Genomic DNA, 12,654 nt, shown 5'->3' with positions numbered 1-12,654 from the left:
CTTCTTTCTTTACCTCCTTCCACTCATCGGTGGGAGTGGGAGTTCAGACAAAAGGGGCTCTTGTAGCATCCTGCTTAAGATTCTCTTCATATGAGATTTGGTTCATGGCCCATTTTCTGTCAGGCTTCCTGAGATGGGAAAGCAACGCATAAAAATTCTCAGGCTCTAGTGAATTCTCCTGAGCTGTGGACTGGAATTTACAGCTGCCTATAGACATCTCCATCTGCATGTCCTACAGGCATCTCCAACTCAGTCTGTCCCAAACCAAATTAATTACCCTTCCACACATTCATTCTCCTCCAACCTTCTATCTGGGTTAATGCCATTGCCAATTTGCCCGATACAAAATCTAGAAATTTCAGTTCTTTTACTTTTCTGTCCCACACTCCCCAAGGTTAATCTGCTGCCAATTTTTGTGGATGTACCCTGTAGTTATCTGTTTTATGCATTCTACTTTTTGACTTTTATTGTTTTGGTGAGGATCTTTGCTCTCTTCAGAAGCACAGAAAGAGTAGTTCATCTAGTTTCCCACCAGGCTGTATGGCATTGTATAGCTCCAGAGAGCTCCATTTACCTGGGCTGGGTAAGTGATGGCCCACCAAGCCCCAGGGGTTGTGCAATGGGTGCACCTGTCTCCCTGCACCATTTCCCTTTTGGCTAATCCAGTGAAATTTCTGAAACATGCATTACTTCTTTTTCTGGAAACACTCCAAGGGCTCTTGCTGAATCTACAGAAGAATGAAGCCCTCAATCTAATTTCCACCCATTTCCTTTCCCATGATTTTCCCCCTATGTTCTGTCTAAGCACATGGAATCAAAATAACATAAGCTTTTTAGCCCCAGAGTTCATGGAATGTTCTCCGTGAGGTAGCTGAGCTCCACCTCTCCTCCTGACCCAAACTGAAGGTCATTTCCTTGGTGCAGCTGCCTCACTTCTACTTTCCTCTGTCTCTTCTTCCTAAGCATGGCCTTACCCACTGCATATTCCTTTCTTGATTCTTCTTGTGGTTATCACAAGTGTCTCTAACCCAGATTTTACAGGGCTTAAGAACAGACATCATCTCTAATTGCCATCTCGGGGTCTCCAGGGCACTTTGAATTGCCTGTTAACCAGTCTAAAAATAATCTTCCTAAACTTTTACTCTAAAAGTGGCGATTTTTACCAAAGAAAGCCTTTAAAAAAATCCCAAAGAAACAGTTAATGTTGTTTGCAGTGTTCCCAGACAGCAAACTCCCTCAGCTCTGCAGCATTAAACACACTTTTTAAAGTTCCTTGAGGTTTTATTATTCCAGGTGCATTGCGACCATAAGAGGCCTTTGTGGATCCATGCTATAAATGTCATATGTTCCCATTAAGCAAATGTATTATACATAAGATGATTGTCTAAATTTATGTTGACTCTTCTAGAGAGTAGTAAATATAGTAATATAGCAAAATATCTAGTCTCAAAATGTAATGTTGCAATTCAAGGATTTTTTTTTTTTTTAAATAAGCTTGTTTTCTCCATGACCGTGGCACATCAAAATACACACGAGCAAATTTTACCATTATCCAAATAATTCAAATGAAACTCACAGCAGCCTTAGTTACTTGGGTATTGTTGGTGAAACTATGGGAAGTTGTGATGTTGAAGAAATTAGAGAAAGGGATTCTTTTGGTTCTGAATGAGAAAGTAATTCAGTCAGTTTTCTCTGAACTCTATGGAAGATTTTAAACACGGGCAGTTAATTTCAAATATTGTATTCCTTGGCATTTTTTCTTTCCAAAGAGGCATCTTGCTTTATTGCATTGGTGTCATCAAACTCTTGGAGTCAAGTGCTACTCCTGCCTCAGCCTCCTGAGTAGCTGAGATTACAGGAGGTGTACCACCATACCTTGGCTAGACAAATCTTCCATTAAAAATTAAAATAGCTATAAAATCTGGGATATGCCAATTAGAATGTCAATTATCAAGAATACAAGCAATAATAGGTGTTGGCCAGGATGTGGGGGAAAAGGCATACTCATAAACTGCTGATAAAATTGCAAATTGGTGCAGCCATTCTGGAAAGTAGTATGGAGGTTCCTCAGAAAACTTGGAATGGAACCATCATTTGACCCAGCAATCCCACTCCTTGTTCTATACCCAAAGGAATTTAAATCAGCATACTACAGTGGTGCAGTCACATCAATGTTTATAGCAACTCAATTCACAATAGCTAGATTGTGGATCCAACCTAGATGCCCTTCAACAGATGAATGGATAAAGAAACTGTGGTATATATACAAAATGGAATATTATCCAGCCATAAAGATGGAGTTGGAGAATATAATGCTTAAATGAAATAAGCTAAGTCCAAAAAACTAAAGGCTGAATGTTTTCTGATAAGTGGATGATGCTACATAAAGTGGCGAAGGGTAAGGGAAGAGTGGAGGAAGGATGGATTATGTAGAGGGAAATGAGGGGTGGGGAGGGAGTGAGGGGAAGGAAAATGGAACGAGACAGACATCATTACCCTATGTACACGTATGACTACACAAATGGTGTAACTCTACTTTGTGTACAACCAGAGAAATGAAAAGTTTTACTTAAGTATTTAAATTAACATATAATGCAATGAATCAAAAAGTAATAAAAAAAAACCTGGGATATGAAATCATTAAGGAGGTAAGTTAACATAAATAGGCATATTTTTATATTCTATGCACCAATATTACTTATCATATTTCTACAAATAAACCCCAAAAAACCAGATATTTTTGTCTCCTCAGGGAAAATACATACTTGTATATATGAGTTCTGGAGTTTGGAAATTATTAATAACTTACTCAAGCATTCCATCTCATATCTTTCTCCAGTTGCTAACCTTTTGAAGTAGCAAAATATATGTACAAAAAATAGTCCCAAATCATTACTCTCTAGAAAATATTTATTGACAGTTGTTTTAATTTTCTTTCCATAATCTGAAATAAACATAATACACAAAATACAGTAAAATGCACTTTTTCCATTTCAAATAAATATATTTTACCTTTGTAAAAAATTAATAATCTGTGTGATTCACCACAGTATATTAATCAGTGAAATAAGGTGAAGATAATCTCTTGTTAAACTGTCACTTATTTTAATGTTTCTCACAAGCATTTTTCTGGAGACAAAGAAAACTACTTTCTGTAAAATTATATTGACTTGAAGACTGTTATTTCCTTTTGGAAAAGGCAAATATAAACTCTTTTAAAGCATGTTTATTGTCAAAAAGAATCTTTGCTTCAAAGAAAATTGTATCCAACTCTTTACTAAATCAACTAAATTATGTGTAAATTTTCTTGTTAATACTTACTAAAACCAGATTATATTCAGAATTTAAAATGCTTCCTATGTATCACACTGGTAATTTTCAAAATTAGTGGTTAAGTATTTAAATTAACAGATATAATGCAATGTAGACTCAAGACAGAATTTAAAAGCTCTATGAATAGGAAAGACTAAAAATAATGGTTCTATACAAGACAAATTTATCCTTTTCACAATTGTTACTCTTACATTATATAGAATTGAAATCTACTGAATTATACAAACGTAGAACAGACTTATATACACATATTTCCCTGATCAGTTTAAGACAAAGTGTTTGCTCTTATAAATGTTAAGAACATTTCAGTAACCAGCAAAAATCCTAATTAGGTTGACACCAATTTGAAACATTCATATATATATAGTCTAGTCACCCTCAAAAGAATATATTATCAAGTAATACAAGTCATTAGTACTATTTAACTTCCTATGTTAGCAGTTAAGTGATATTTTATATACTAGCCAGTGGAAGTAAATCAACCTTTACTGTAGCTCTAATCTCAGCATATGTGTCTCATTTACATGGATGCAGAAATGCCAACCAAACATGCTACCTCAAAACATAAGTGTGTTCAGTAAAAATCTTATAAGAGCTATAAAGTGGCTACTAAATCTGTCCTCAGCATCATAAAGGGCATCAGTTATTGTCTAGGTGGTGACACAGAAACTTTTTCCTCTCAATTTTAAAGAGTAGAAAATTATATACCTAGGCATTCTTTTATGGCAATATTTTTATGTCTGCAAATTTCTGAAACAGATAACTGTGTACTCAAAAATTCACAAGTCCCATAAACCAAGTTTGATTTCCTTCTTTGATATCCTTTATAATTCTTCCATCTCAAAGTGTGTATTAAAGCTGTTTGCCATGGATGCGTGTTCAAAGATCCTTGAAAGACTTGGTTTCAACAGTTCTACTGAGTGACATGACAGGTGCTGAGAGTTGTCATTCTTTAGGGACATCATTTGGTCTGTTCCAGGCTCCCTTCTGTCATAATACAGAGCCCAGAGCAGAGTAATCGTGAGAATCATAGCCAGGATTTGTGTCACTCCAATAGAGATCCCTAGAAATCTTAGTACTTGCAGTTGTTTGGTTCCTCTCAGAAAAGAATACATTTTCTTCCCACAGCCCTGTAAAAGAAATAACATGATCAATATCAGTGTAGATATGTTACAAAGAGTCAAAAATAGTGAAAACAAAGGCTATGTATCAGTTAACTAGAAACATAAAGTTAAAATGTGACTCTCAACAGGAAAGGCTTCTGAAATGGAGGAGAGAGGGAGGTGTGCACCTTTTAAAAAGTCTGCTTAGCTGATTCTGATGAACTTGCCCCCTTCTTTCATTGTCTACACAACCAGAAACTAAGACTCACTGGTATGAAATCCCACATCTAGAGCAGAATTTGGCAAACATTTTGTCTTGTTTTGTTTTCTGTTTTTTTTTTTTTTTAATTTTTTATGAAGGAATAATAGTAAATATTTTTGGTTTTTACAAGCTGTATGGCCTCTATTGCAACTACTTATTTCTTCCACCGTAATATGAAAGCAGCCATGTGTAAATAAATGAAAGCGGTATCTTCCAAAGAAACCTCATGTGTAGGTATCAGGGCAGATTTGGCTCATAGGCAATAGATTGTTGACCCCTGATTCAGACTCATCTAAACTTTTCTAAAACAACATTATTATTATTGTTCTAATTGTGTTCATTGTTGAATTATAGGTAATTTGGTCAAATTTTTCCCCAGGGAGCAGAAGCATTTCCACGGTCTGCTGCCAGAACATGATGATGCATAGGAATCAATCTAGACACCCCACCTCATCCTTTCTTCATGGTGTACTGCAGAAATACACATGGAATTTTTATCATGAACCAGTTTCTAGTTCTACCAGGCAACAATCTGAAACATGTCTTTAGCTCCTATACAGGTCAGAAACACCTGACATAAGAAAAAATGAGGGAGATCCAAGATGGCGGTCTAGAGGGAGACTGCGTTCCTTGTCGCTCCGCAACGCCGGATTCCGCAGAGGATATCTATTTCTCGGTGAGGCAGTTTTTGCTGCTTATCGATCCCCTGCTCTTTACCCCATTTGTCTGCTGTGATCACCCGCAATCTGCCAGCATATCGATGCCTTTTTTGAGTGCAGATTGCTCACTGTCAGGCGTCTATCATCTGCCATTTGCCTGCCTCTCGCCTGTCCATGGCCTGCCTCACCCCATCCATCACCCAAAGCTCGAGGTTCACCTCCCGATCGGCCGACAGCTGCCAGCAGACTGACCGCAGACCGCCATTGGAGAACCAGCTGCCTGCTGTTGCCTGGAAGTTCACTGTCACAGTACCTGCAGGTTTGATTACACATGGCTGCCGCCATTTTGAGACAACAGCCAGGCCCTGTAGGACCCCTGGCCGGACTGACTGAGTCCCGTCTCCAGGATCCCTCAGCCCGACCGATCACTCCCTGCCTCAGGGGCCCTCACATCAACTGACTGCTCCCTGCTGCCAGGACCCCCAGACCAACTGACTGTGCCCTATCACCGGGAATCCAGACCAAATGATTGCACCCGGACTCCTGGATCCCACAACCACACCAAACACACCCGAACTCCAGGACCACTGCCGGACCAACTGCATCCTGTCTCCAGGACTCCAGCTGACCACGTCCACCCCTGAGCTGCAGCTCCCCATTTGCCAACACATTTTGAAGCCAGAGCGGCCATCTTGGATAATCCTGGAGCTCGTAGCTCGTAGCTCCGATCTTCCGGTGGGACAAATCCCATCTTGCGACGCCTGCTGGAGGCTTGAAGCTCATTGTCAGGTACCTCTCATACATCAGGCTACTGAACACTGGGAGGTTTCATTAGTATATGACTGTTATACAGTAGATTTTCTTTTTTCTCCTTTTTAAAAAAAAATTTAAGTTTTTATTTCTTTACGTTTCTTGCTTTCTTTTCCTTCTGTTTACCTGTTCCCTCAGATTCGCTTTCTCCCTTATTTACATGCTAACATCCAATTTCTTTTGATTACACTCTCACCCTTTCTATTTTCTAGAACTTCTGTATATTCTTTTATTATCCCATTAACAGCCATTTTCTTCATCCCTCTGCATCCTCTTTGTCCTCCATTAGAAACTGCAGACATTATTGTAAATCTGTTTGTTTTACCGAAGATAACATTTGAACACATTTTGTTTATTACGACAATTTTGTTATTGTCCCCAAAGGGGCTATTTGGTCTAGGATTGCATAGTTTCTGATTCGGGCACTGCTAAAATTGATCTCCACTTAAAGAAAGGGTTTTGGAAACCTATAGGGCCACTATAAGCCTATTGGGGGAAATCTGCAATAACCCAGATCTGCAGCGCTAGAGGGGAAGATACATGAACAACATGAAAAAACAAGGGAAGAAAATGATCCAAACAAATCTAGATTCTATACTAATAGAATCCAATGACAGAAAGTTAGAAGAAATGTCAGAAAAGGACTTCAGATTATACATGATTAAGATGATTCGCGAAGCAAAGGATGAGATAAGAGAGCAAAGGCAGGCAATGAATGATAATACCAATAAGCTGAAAGAGCACCTGCAGGAAGCAAAAGATCATTTCAACAAAGACATAAAGATTCTCAAAAAAAACCAAACGGAAATCCTTGAAATGAAGGAGACAATAAACCAAATAAAAAACTCAATGGAAAGCATCACCAACCGACTAGACCACTTGGAAGACAGAACCTCAGACAATGAAGACAAAATATTTAATCTTGAAAATAGAGTCGCCCAAACAGAGAAGATGGTAAGAAATCATGAACAGAATCTCCAAGAACTATGGGACATCATGAAAAGACCAAATTTAAGAATTATTGGGATTGAGGAAGGCACAGAGATACAAACCAAAGGAATGAACAACCTATTCAATGAAATAATATCAGAAAATTTCCCAAACCTGAAGAATGAAATGGAAAATCAAATACAAGAGGCTTACAGAACACCAAATGCACAGAATCACAACAGATCCACACCAAGGCACATTATAATGAAAATGCCTAACATTCAAAATAAAGATAGGATTTTGAAGGCCGCGAGAGAAAAGCATCAGATTACATATAGGGGGAGACCAATACGGATAGCAGCCGACTTCTCAACCCAGACTCTAAAAGCTAGAAGGGCCTGGACCAACATATTTCAAGCTCTGAAAGAACATGGTTGCCAACCAAGAATCCTATACCCAGCAAAACTAACCTTCAGATTTGAAGATGAAATAAAATTCTTCCATGATAAACAAAAGTTAAAAGAATTTACAAATAGAAAGCCTGCACTACAGAATGTTCTCAACAAAATATTCCATGAGGAGGAAATGAAAAACAACAATGGAGGTCAGCAAAGGGAGGAAGTACCTTAGAGAAAAAGCACTCAAAGGAGAAACCAAGCCAAATTAAAAACGAAAAATAAGCCAAATGACTAGGAATACAAATTCATTTCTCAATAATAACCCTGAACATTAATGGCCTAAACTCATCAATCAAAAGACATAGACTGGCAGAATGGATTAAAAAGAAAGACCCAACAATATGCTGCCTGCAAGACACTCATCTCATAGAAAAAGACATCCACAGACTAAAGGTGTAAGGATGGGAAAAAACCTACCACGCACATGGACTCAGTAAAAAAGTGGGGGTTTCTATCCTTATATCAGATAAAGTGGACTTCAAGCCAAAGTTAGTCAGAAGGGATAAAGAAGGACATTTCGTACTGCTTAAGAGAACCATAAATCAGGAAGACATAACAATAGTAAATATTTATGCCCCAAACAATGGTGCATCCCTGTACATCAAACAAATCCTTCTCAATTTCAAGAATCACATAGACCACAACACAATAATTCTGGGCAACTTTAACGCATCGGTGTCACCACCAGATAGATCTTCCAAACAAAATCCAACAAAAGAAACCATAGAACTCAATAACACAATCAATAACCTAGACTTAATAGACATATATAGAATATTCCATCCATTAACGAGCGGATACACTTTTTTCTCAGCGGCACATGGAACCTTCTCGAAAATAGACCATATGTTATGCCACAAAGCAGCCCTTAGGAAATGCAAAAAAATAGAGATACTGCCTTGTGTTCTAATAGATCATAATGGACTGAGAGTAGAAATCAATGACAAAGTAAAAAAAGGAAATTACTCCAACACTTGGAGACTAAATAATATGCTATTGAATGAAATATGGATAACAACATCAGGGAGGAGATTAAAAAATTCTTAGAGGTCAATGAGAATGATGATACAACATATCAAAATCTCTGGGACACTATGAAAGCAGTACTAAGAGGAAAATTCATTGCATGGAGCGCATTACAGAAAAGAATGAAAAGTCAACAATTAAACGACCTAATGTTACAGCTCAAAGCCCTAGAAAAAGAAGAACAGAATAACAGCAAAAGTAGTAGAAGACAGGAAATAATTAAAATCAGAGCTGAAATCAATGAAATTGAAACAAAAGAAACTTTTCAAAAAATTGACATAACAAAAAGTTGGTTCTTTGAGAAAGTAAACAAAATAGATAAACCCTTAGCCACACTAAAAAAGAGAAGGAGAGAGAAGACTCAAATTACTAAAATACATGATGCAAAAGGAAATATCACAACAGACACCACTGAGATACAGAACATAATGAGAAGCTACTTTGAAAATCTGTATTCCAACAAAATAGAAAGTACCGAACACATTGACAAATTTCTAGAGACATATGCTCCTCCCAAACTGAACCAGGAGGACATACACGATTTAAACAGATCAATATCAAGCAAAGAAATAGAAGAAGCCATTAAAAATCTACCATCCAAGAAAAGTCCAGGACCAGACGGATTCTCAGCCGAGTTCTACAAGACCTTCAAAGAAGAACTCATTCCAATACTTCTTAAAGTATTCCAGGGAATAGAAAAGGAGGGTACCCTACCGAACTCATTCTATGAAGCTAATATCACCCTCATACCCAAACCAGGAAAAGACACATCAAGGAAAGAAAATTTTAGACCAATATCCTTGATGAATATAGATGCAAAGATCCTTACCAAAATATTGGCAAACCGTATCCAAAAGCATATTAAGAAAATTGTGCACCACGATCAAGTGGGGTTCATTCCTGGAATGCAAGGATGGTTCAACATTCGTAAATCAATAAATGTAATCCATCATATCAATAGACTTAAGGATAAGAATCATATGGTTATTTCAAGTGACGCAGAAAAAGCATTTGACAATATACAAAACCCCTTCATGCTGAAAACACTAGAAAAAATAGGAATAGTAGGAACATACCTGAACATTGTAAAGGCTATTTATGCTAAGCCCATGGCCAACATCATTCTTAATGGAGAAAAACTGAAACGATTCCCTTTAAAAATGGGAACAAGACAGGGATGTCCTCTTTCACCACTTCTATTCAACATTATCCTTGAAACTCTAGCCAGAGCAATTAGGCAGACTAAAGAAATTAAAGGGATAGGAATAGGAAAAGAGGAACTTAAGCGGTCACTATTTGCGGATGACATGATTCTATATTTAGAGGATCCAAAAACCTCCTCCAGAAAACTTCTAGATCTCATCAATGAATTCAGCAAAATAGCAGGCTATAAAATCAACACGCATAAATCTACAGCATTTTTATACGCAAGCGATGAAACAGCTGAAAGGGAAATGAGGAAAATAACTCCATTTGCAATAGTCTCAAAAAAAAAAAAAAAAAAAAAAAAAACTTGGGTATCAATCTAACCAAAGAGGTAAAAGATCTCTACAATGAAAACTACAAAACACTGAAGAAAGAAATTAAGGAAGACCTTAGAAGATGGAAAGATCTCCCATGTTCTTGGATATGCAGAATTAATATTGTCAAAATGGCCATACTACCAAAAGTGCTATACAGATTCAATGCAATTCCAATTAAAATCCCAATGACATACCTCACAGAAATAGAGCAAGCAATCATGAAATTCATCTGGAAGAATAAGAAACCCAGAATAGCTAAAGCAATCCTTAGCAGGAAGAATGAAACAGGGGGTATTGCAATACCAGAACTTCAACTATACTACAAAGCAATAGTAACAAAAACAGCATGGTATTGGCACCAAAATAGACAGGTAGATCAATGGTACAGAATAGAGGACACGGACACAAACCCAAATAAATACAATTTTCTCATACTAGACAAAGGTGCCAAAAATATGCAATGGAGAAAAGATAGCCTCTTCAACAAATGGTGCTGGGAAAACTGGAAATCCATATGCAACAGAATGAAACTAAACCCCTATCTCTCACCCTGCACAAAACTCAACTCACAATGGATCAAGGACCTTGAAATCAGACTAGAAATCCTGCATCTTATAGAAGAAAAAGTAGGTCCACATCTTCACCTTGTTGGCTTAGGATCAGACTTCCTTAACAGGACTCCCATAGCACAAGAAATAAAAACAAGAATCAATAACTGGGATAGATTCAAACTAAATAGCTTTCTCTCAACAAAGGAAACTATCAGCAATGCAAAGAGAGAGCCTACAGAGTGGGAGAATATCTTTGCACTCATACTTCAGATAGAGCACTAATTTCCAGAATGTATAAAGAACTCAAAAAACTCTACACCAAGAATACAAATAACCCAATCAATAAATGGGCTAAGGAAATGAACAGACACTTCACAGAAGAAGATGTACAAGCAATCAGCAGATATATCAAAAAATGTTCAACATCTTTAGTAATAAGAGAAATGCAAATCAAACTACACTAAGATTCCATCTCACCCCAATTAGAATGGCGATTATCAAGAATACAAGCAACGATAGGTGTTGGAGAAGATGTGGGGAAAAAGGTACACTCATACATTGCTGGTGGGGCTGCAAATTAGTGCAGCCACTCTGGAAAGCAGTGTGGAGATTCCTTAGAAAACTTGGAATGGACCTACCATTTGACCCAGCTATCCCACTCTTCAGCCTATACCCAAAGGACTTAAAATCAGCACACTACAGAGATACAGCCACATCAATGTTCATAGTGGCTCAATTCACAATAGCCAGATTGTGGAACCAACCTAGATGCCCTTCAATTGATGAATGCATAAAGAAACTGTGGTATATATATATACAATGGAATATAACTCAGCTATAAAGAATAATAAAATTATGGCATTTGCAGGCAAATGGATGAAATTGGAGAATATCATGTTAAGTGAGAGAAGCCAATCTCAAAAATCCAAAAGAGGAATGATATCACTGATAAACGGATGATGACACTTAATGGGGGGTGGGAGGGGGACAAGAATGGAGGAAGGAGGGACTGTATAGAGGGAAAAGAGAGGTGGGAGGGGTGGGGGGGAAGGAAAAAAATAACGGAATGAATCAAACATCATTACTCTATTTAAATATATGAATATGCAAATGGTATGCTGTTTCTCCACGTACAAACTGAAACATGTATCACATTTGTTTACAATAAAAATAAATTTAAAAAAATAAAATAAAAAATAAAAAAAGAAAATAAAACAATAAAAAATTCAGAAATTAAAAAAAAAATGAGGAAGTTTTTTGTTTGCACTTTAAATACAAAAGCCTAAGAGTTCCCATGGCAGATATTAAAGTCAATTCTGAAGGGAGAGGAGAAGAGGAAAAGTATAGAAGGAAAAATCACGACGAAAGGCAAATGGGTGAGGGGGAACACAGGAGGTAAAGTAGTAACAGTTGTGTCCCTTCTGAGTGAACAAAGCATATTTGCCTTATCTCTAGTAACCAGTGTCTCAAGTGACCAAACAGCTATGCCTTGTATCTAGTACCCACAGCAAAGAAATAATTCACTCTCTTAAGGGGAAACTAATTGTAAACTAAAGCAAAAATCTGAGATAGCTCTTTATAACAAATTTCAAAAACTTTGAAAATTCTAAGATTTTACTTTACTTGAAAGTTAACAAATTAGTCTGCCAATCAATGGTTGCTGGCAGAAGACAGACAATGGATTGTATTACTCAGCAATGGCAATCACCAGAGAAAATATCAGTTCCTCAAGTTCCAAGGAAAACAGGAAGGTCAGATGGTGTCTGCACACACAGAAAGCTGTTATGGAAGAGGACTGTAAGCTTCGGGAACCCTCATCTTTGGTAATGGGCAGTAAGCTTCACTGCCTTTCACCCTAGAGGGAAGGACTATCTTACTGTATTGGACAGTACAAACCTGCCATTTCCCAGGAAGGGAGAAAATATATCTATTTTCTAGGCTGTTTTCTTCACATACATCCTTGTTCAGACAGTTCAGATCAAAAGCACCCACAGACAAG

General features: G+C 37.4%; 1 protein-coding gene across 3 annotated transcripts in view; it reads right to left on the bottom strand.

Moving 5' to 3' along the window:
• Window positions 1-2,896: 2,896 nt before the first annotated feature.
• Window positions 2,897-12,654, bottom strand: part of TSPAN12 (tetraspanin 12) — a 77,968-nt gene continuing 68,210 nt past the window's right edge. For all 3 annotated transcript variants that reach the window (XM_079151885.1, XM_079151886.1, XM_079151887.1), the window contains one exon: window positions 2,897-4,463. In XM_079151885.1, coding sequence (XP_079008011.1) covers window positions 4,158-4,463 — 306 coding nt within the window. In that variant the 3' untranslated portion in view covers window positions 2,897-4,157. The remainder of the gene's footprint in view (window positions 4,464-12,654) is intronic.

This window comes from Sciurus vulgaris, assembly GCF_902686455.1.
Source record: "Sciurus vulgaris genome assembly, chromosome: 8".
Lineage (NCBI taxonomy): Eukaryota > Metazoa > Chordata > Mammalia > Rodentia > Sciuridae > Sciurus > Sciurus vulgaris.
This window is presented reverse-complemented; position numbering and strand designations above follow the sequence as displayed.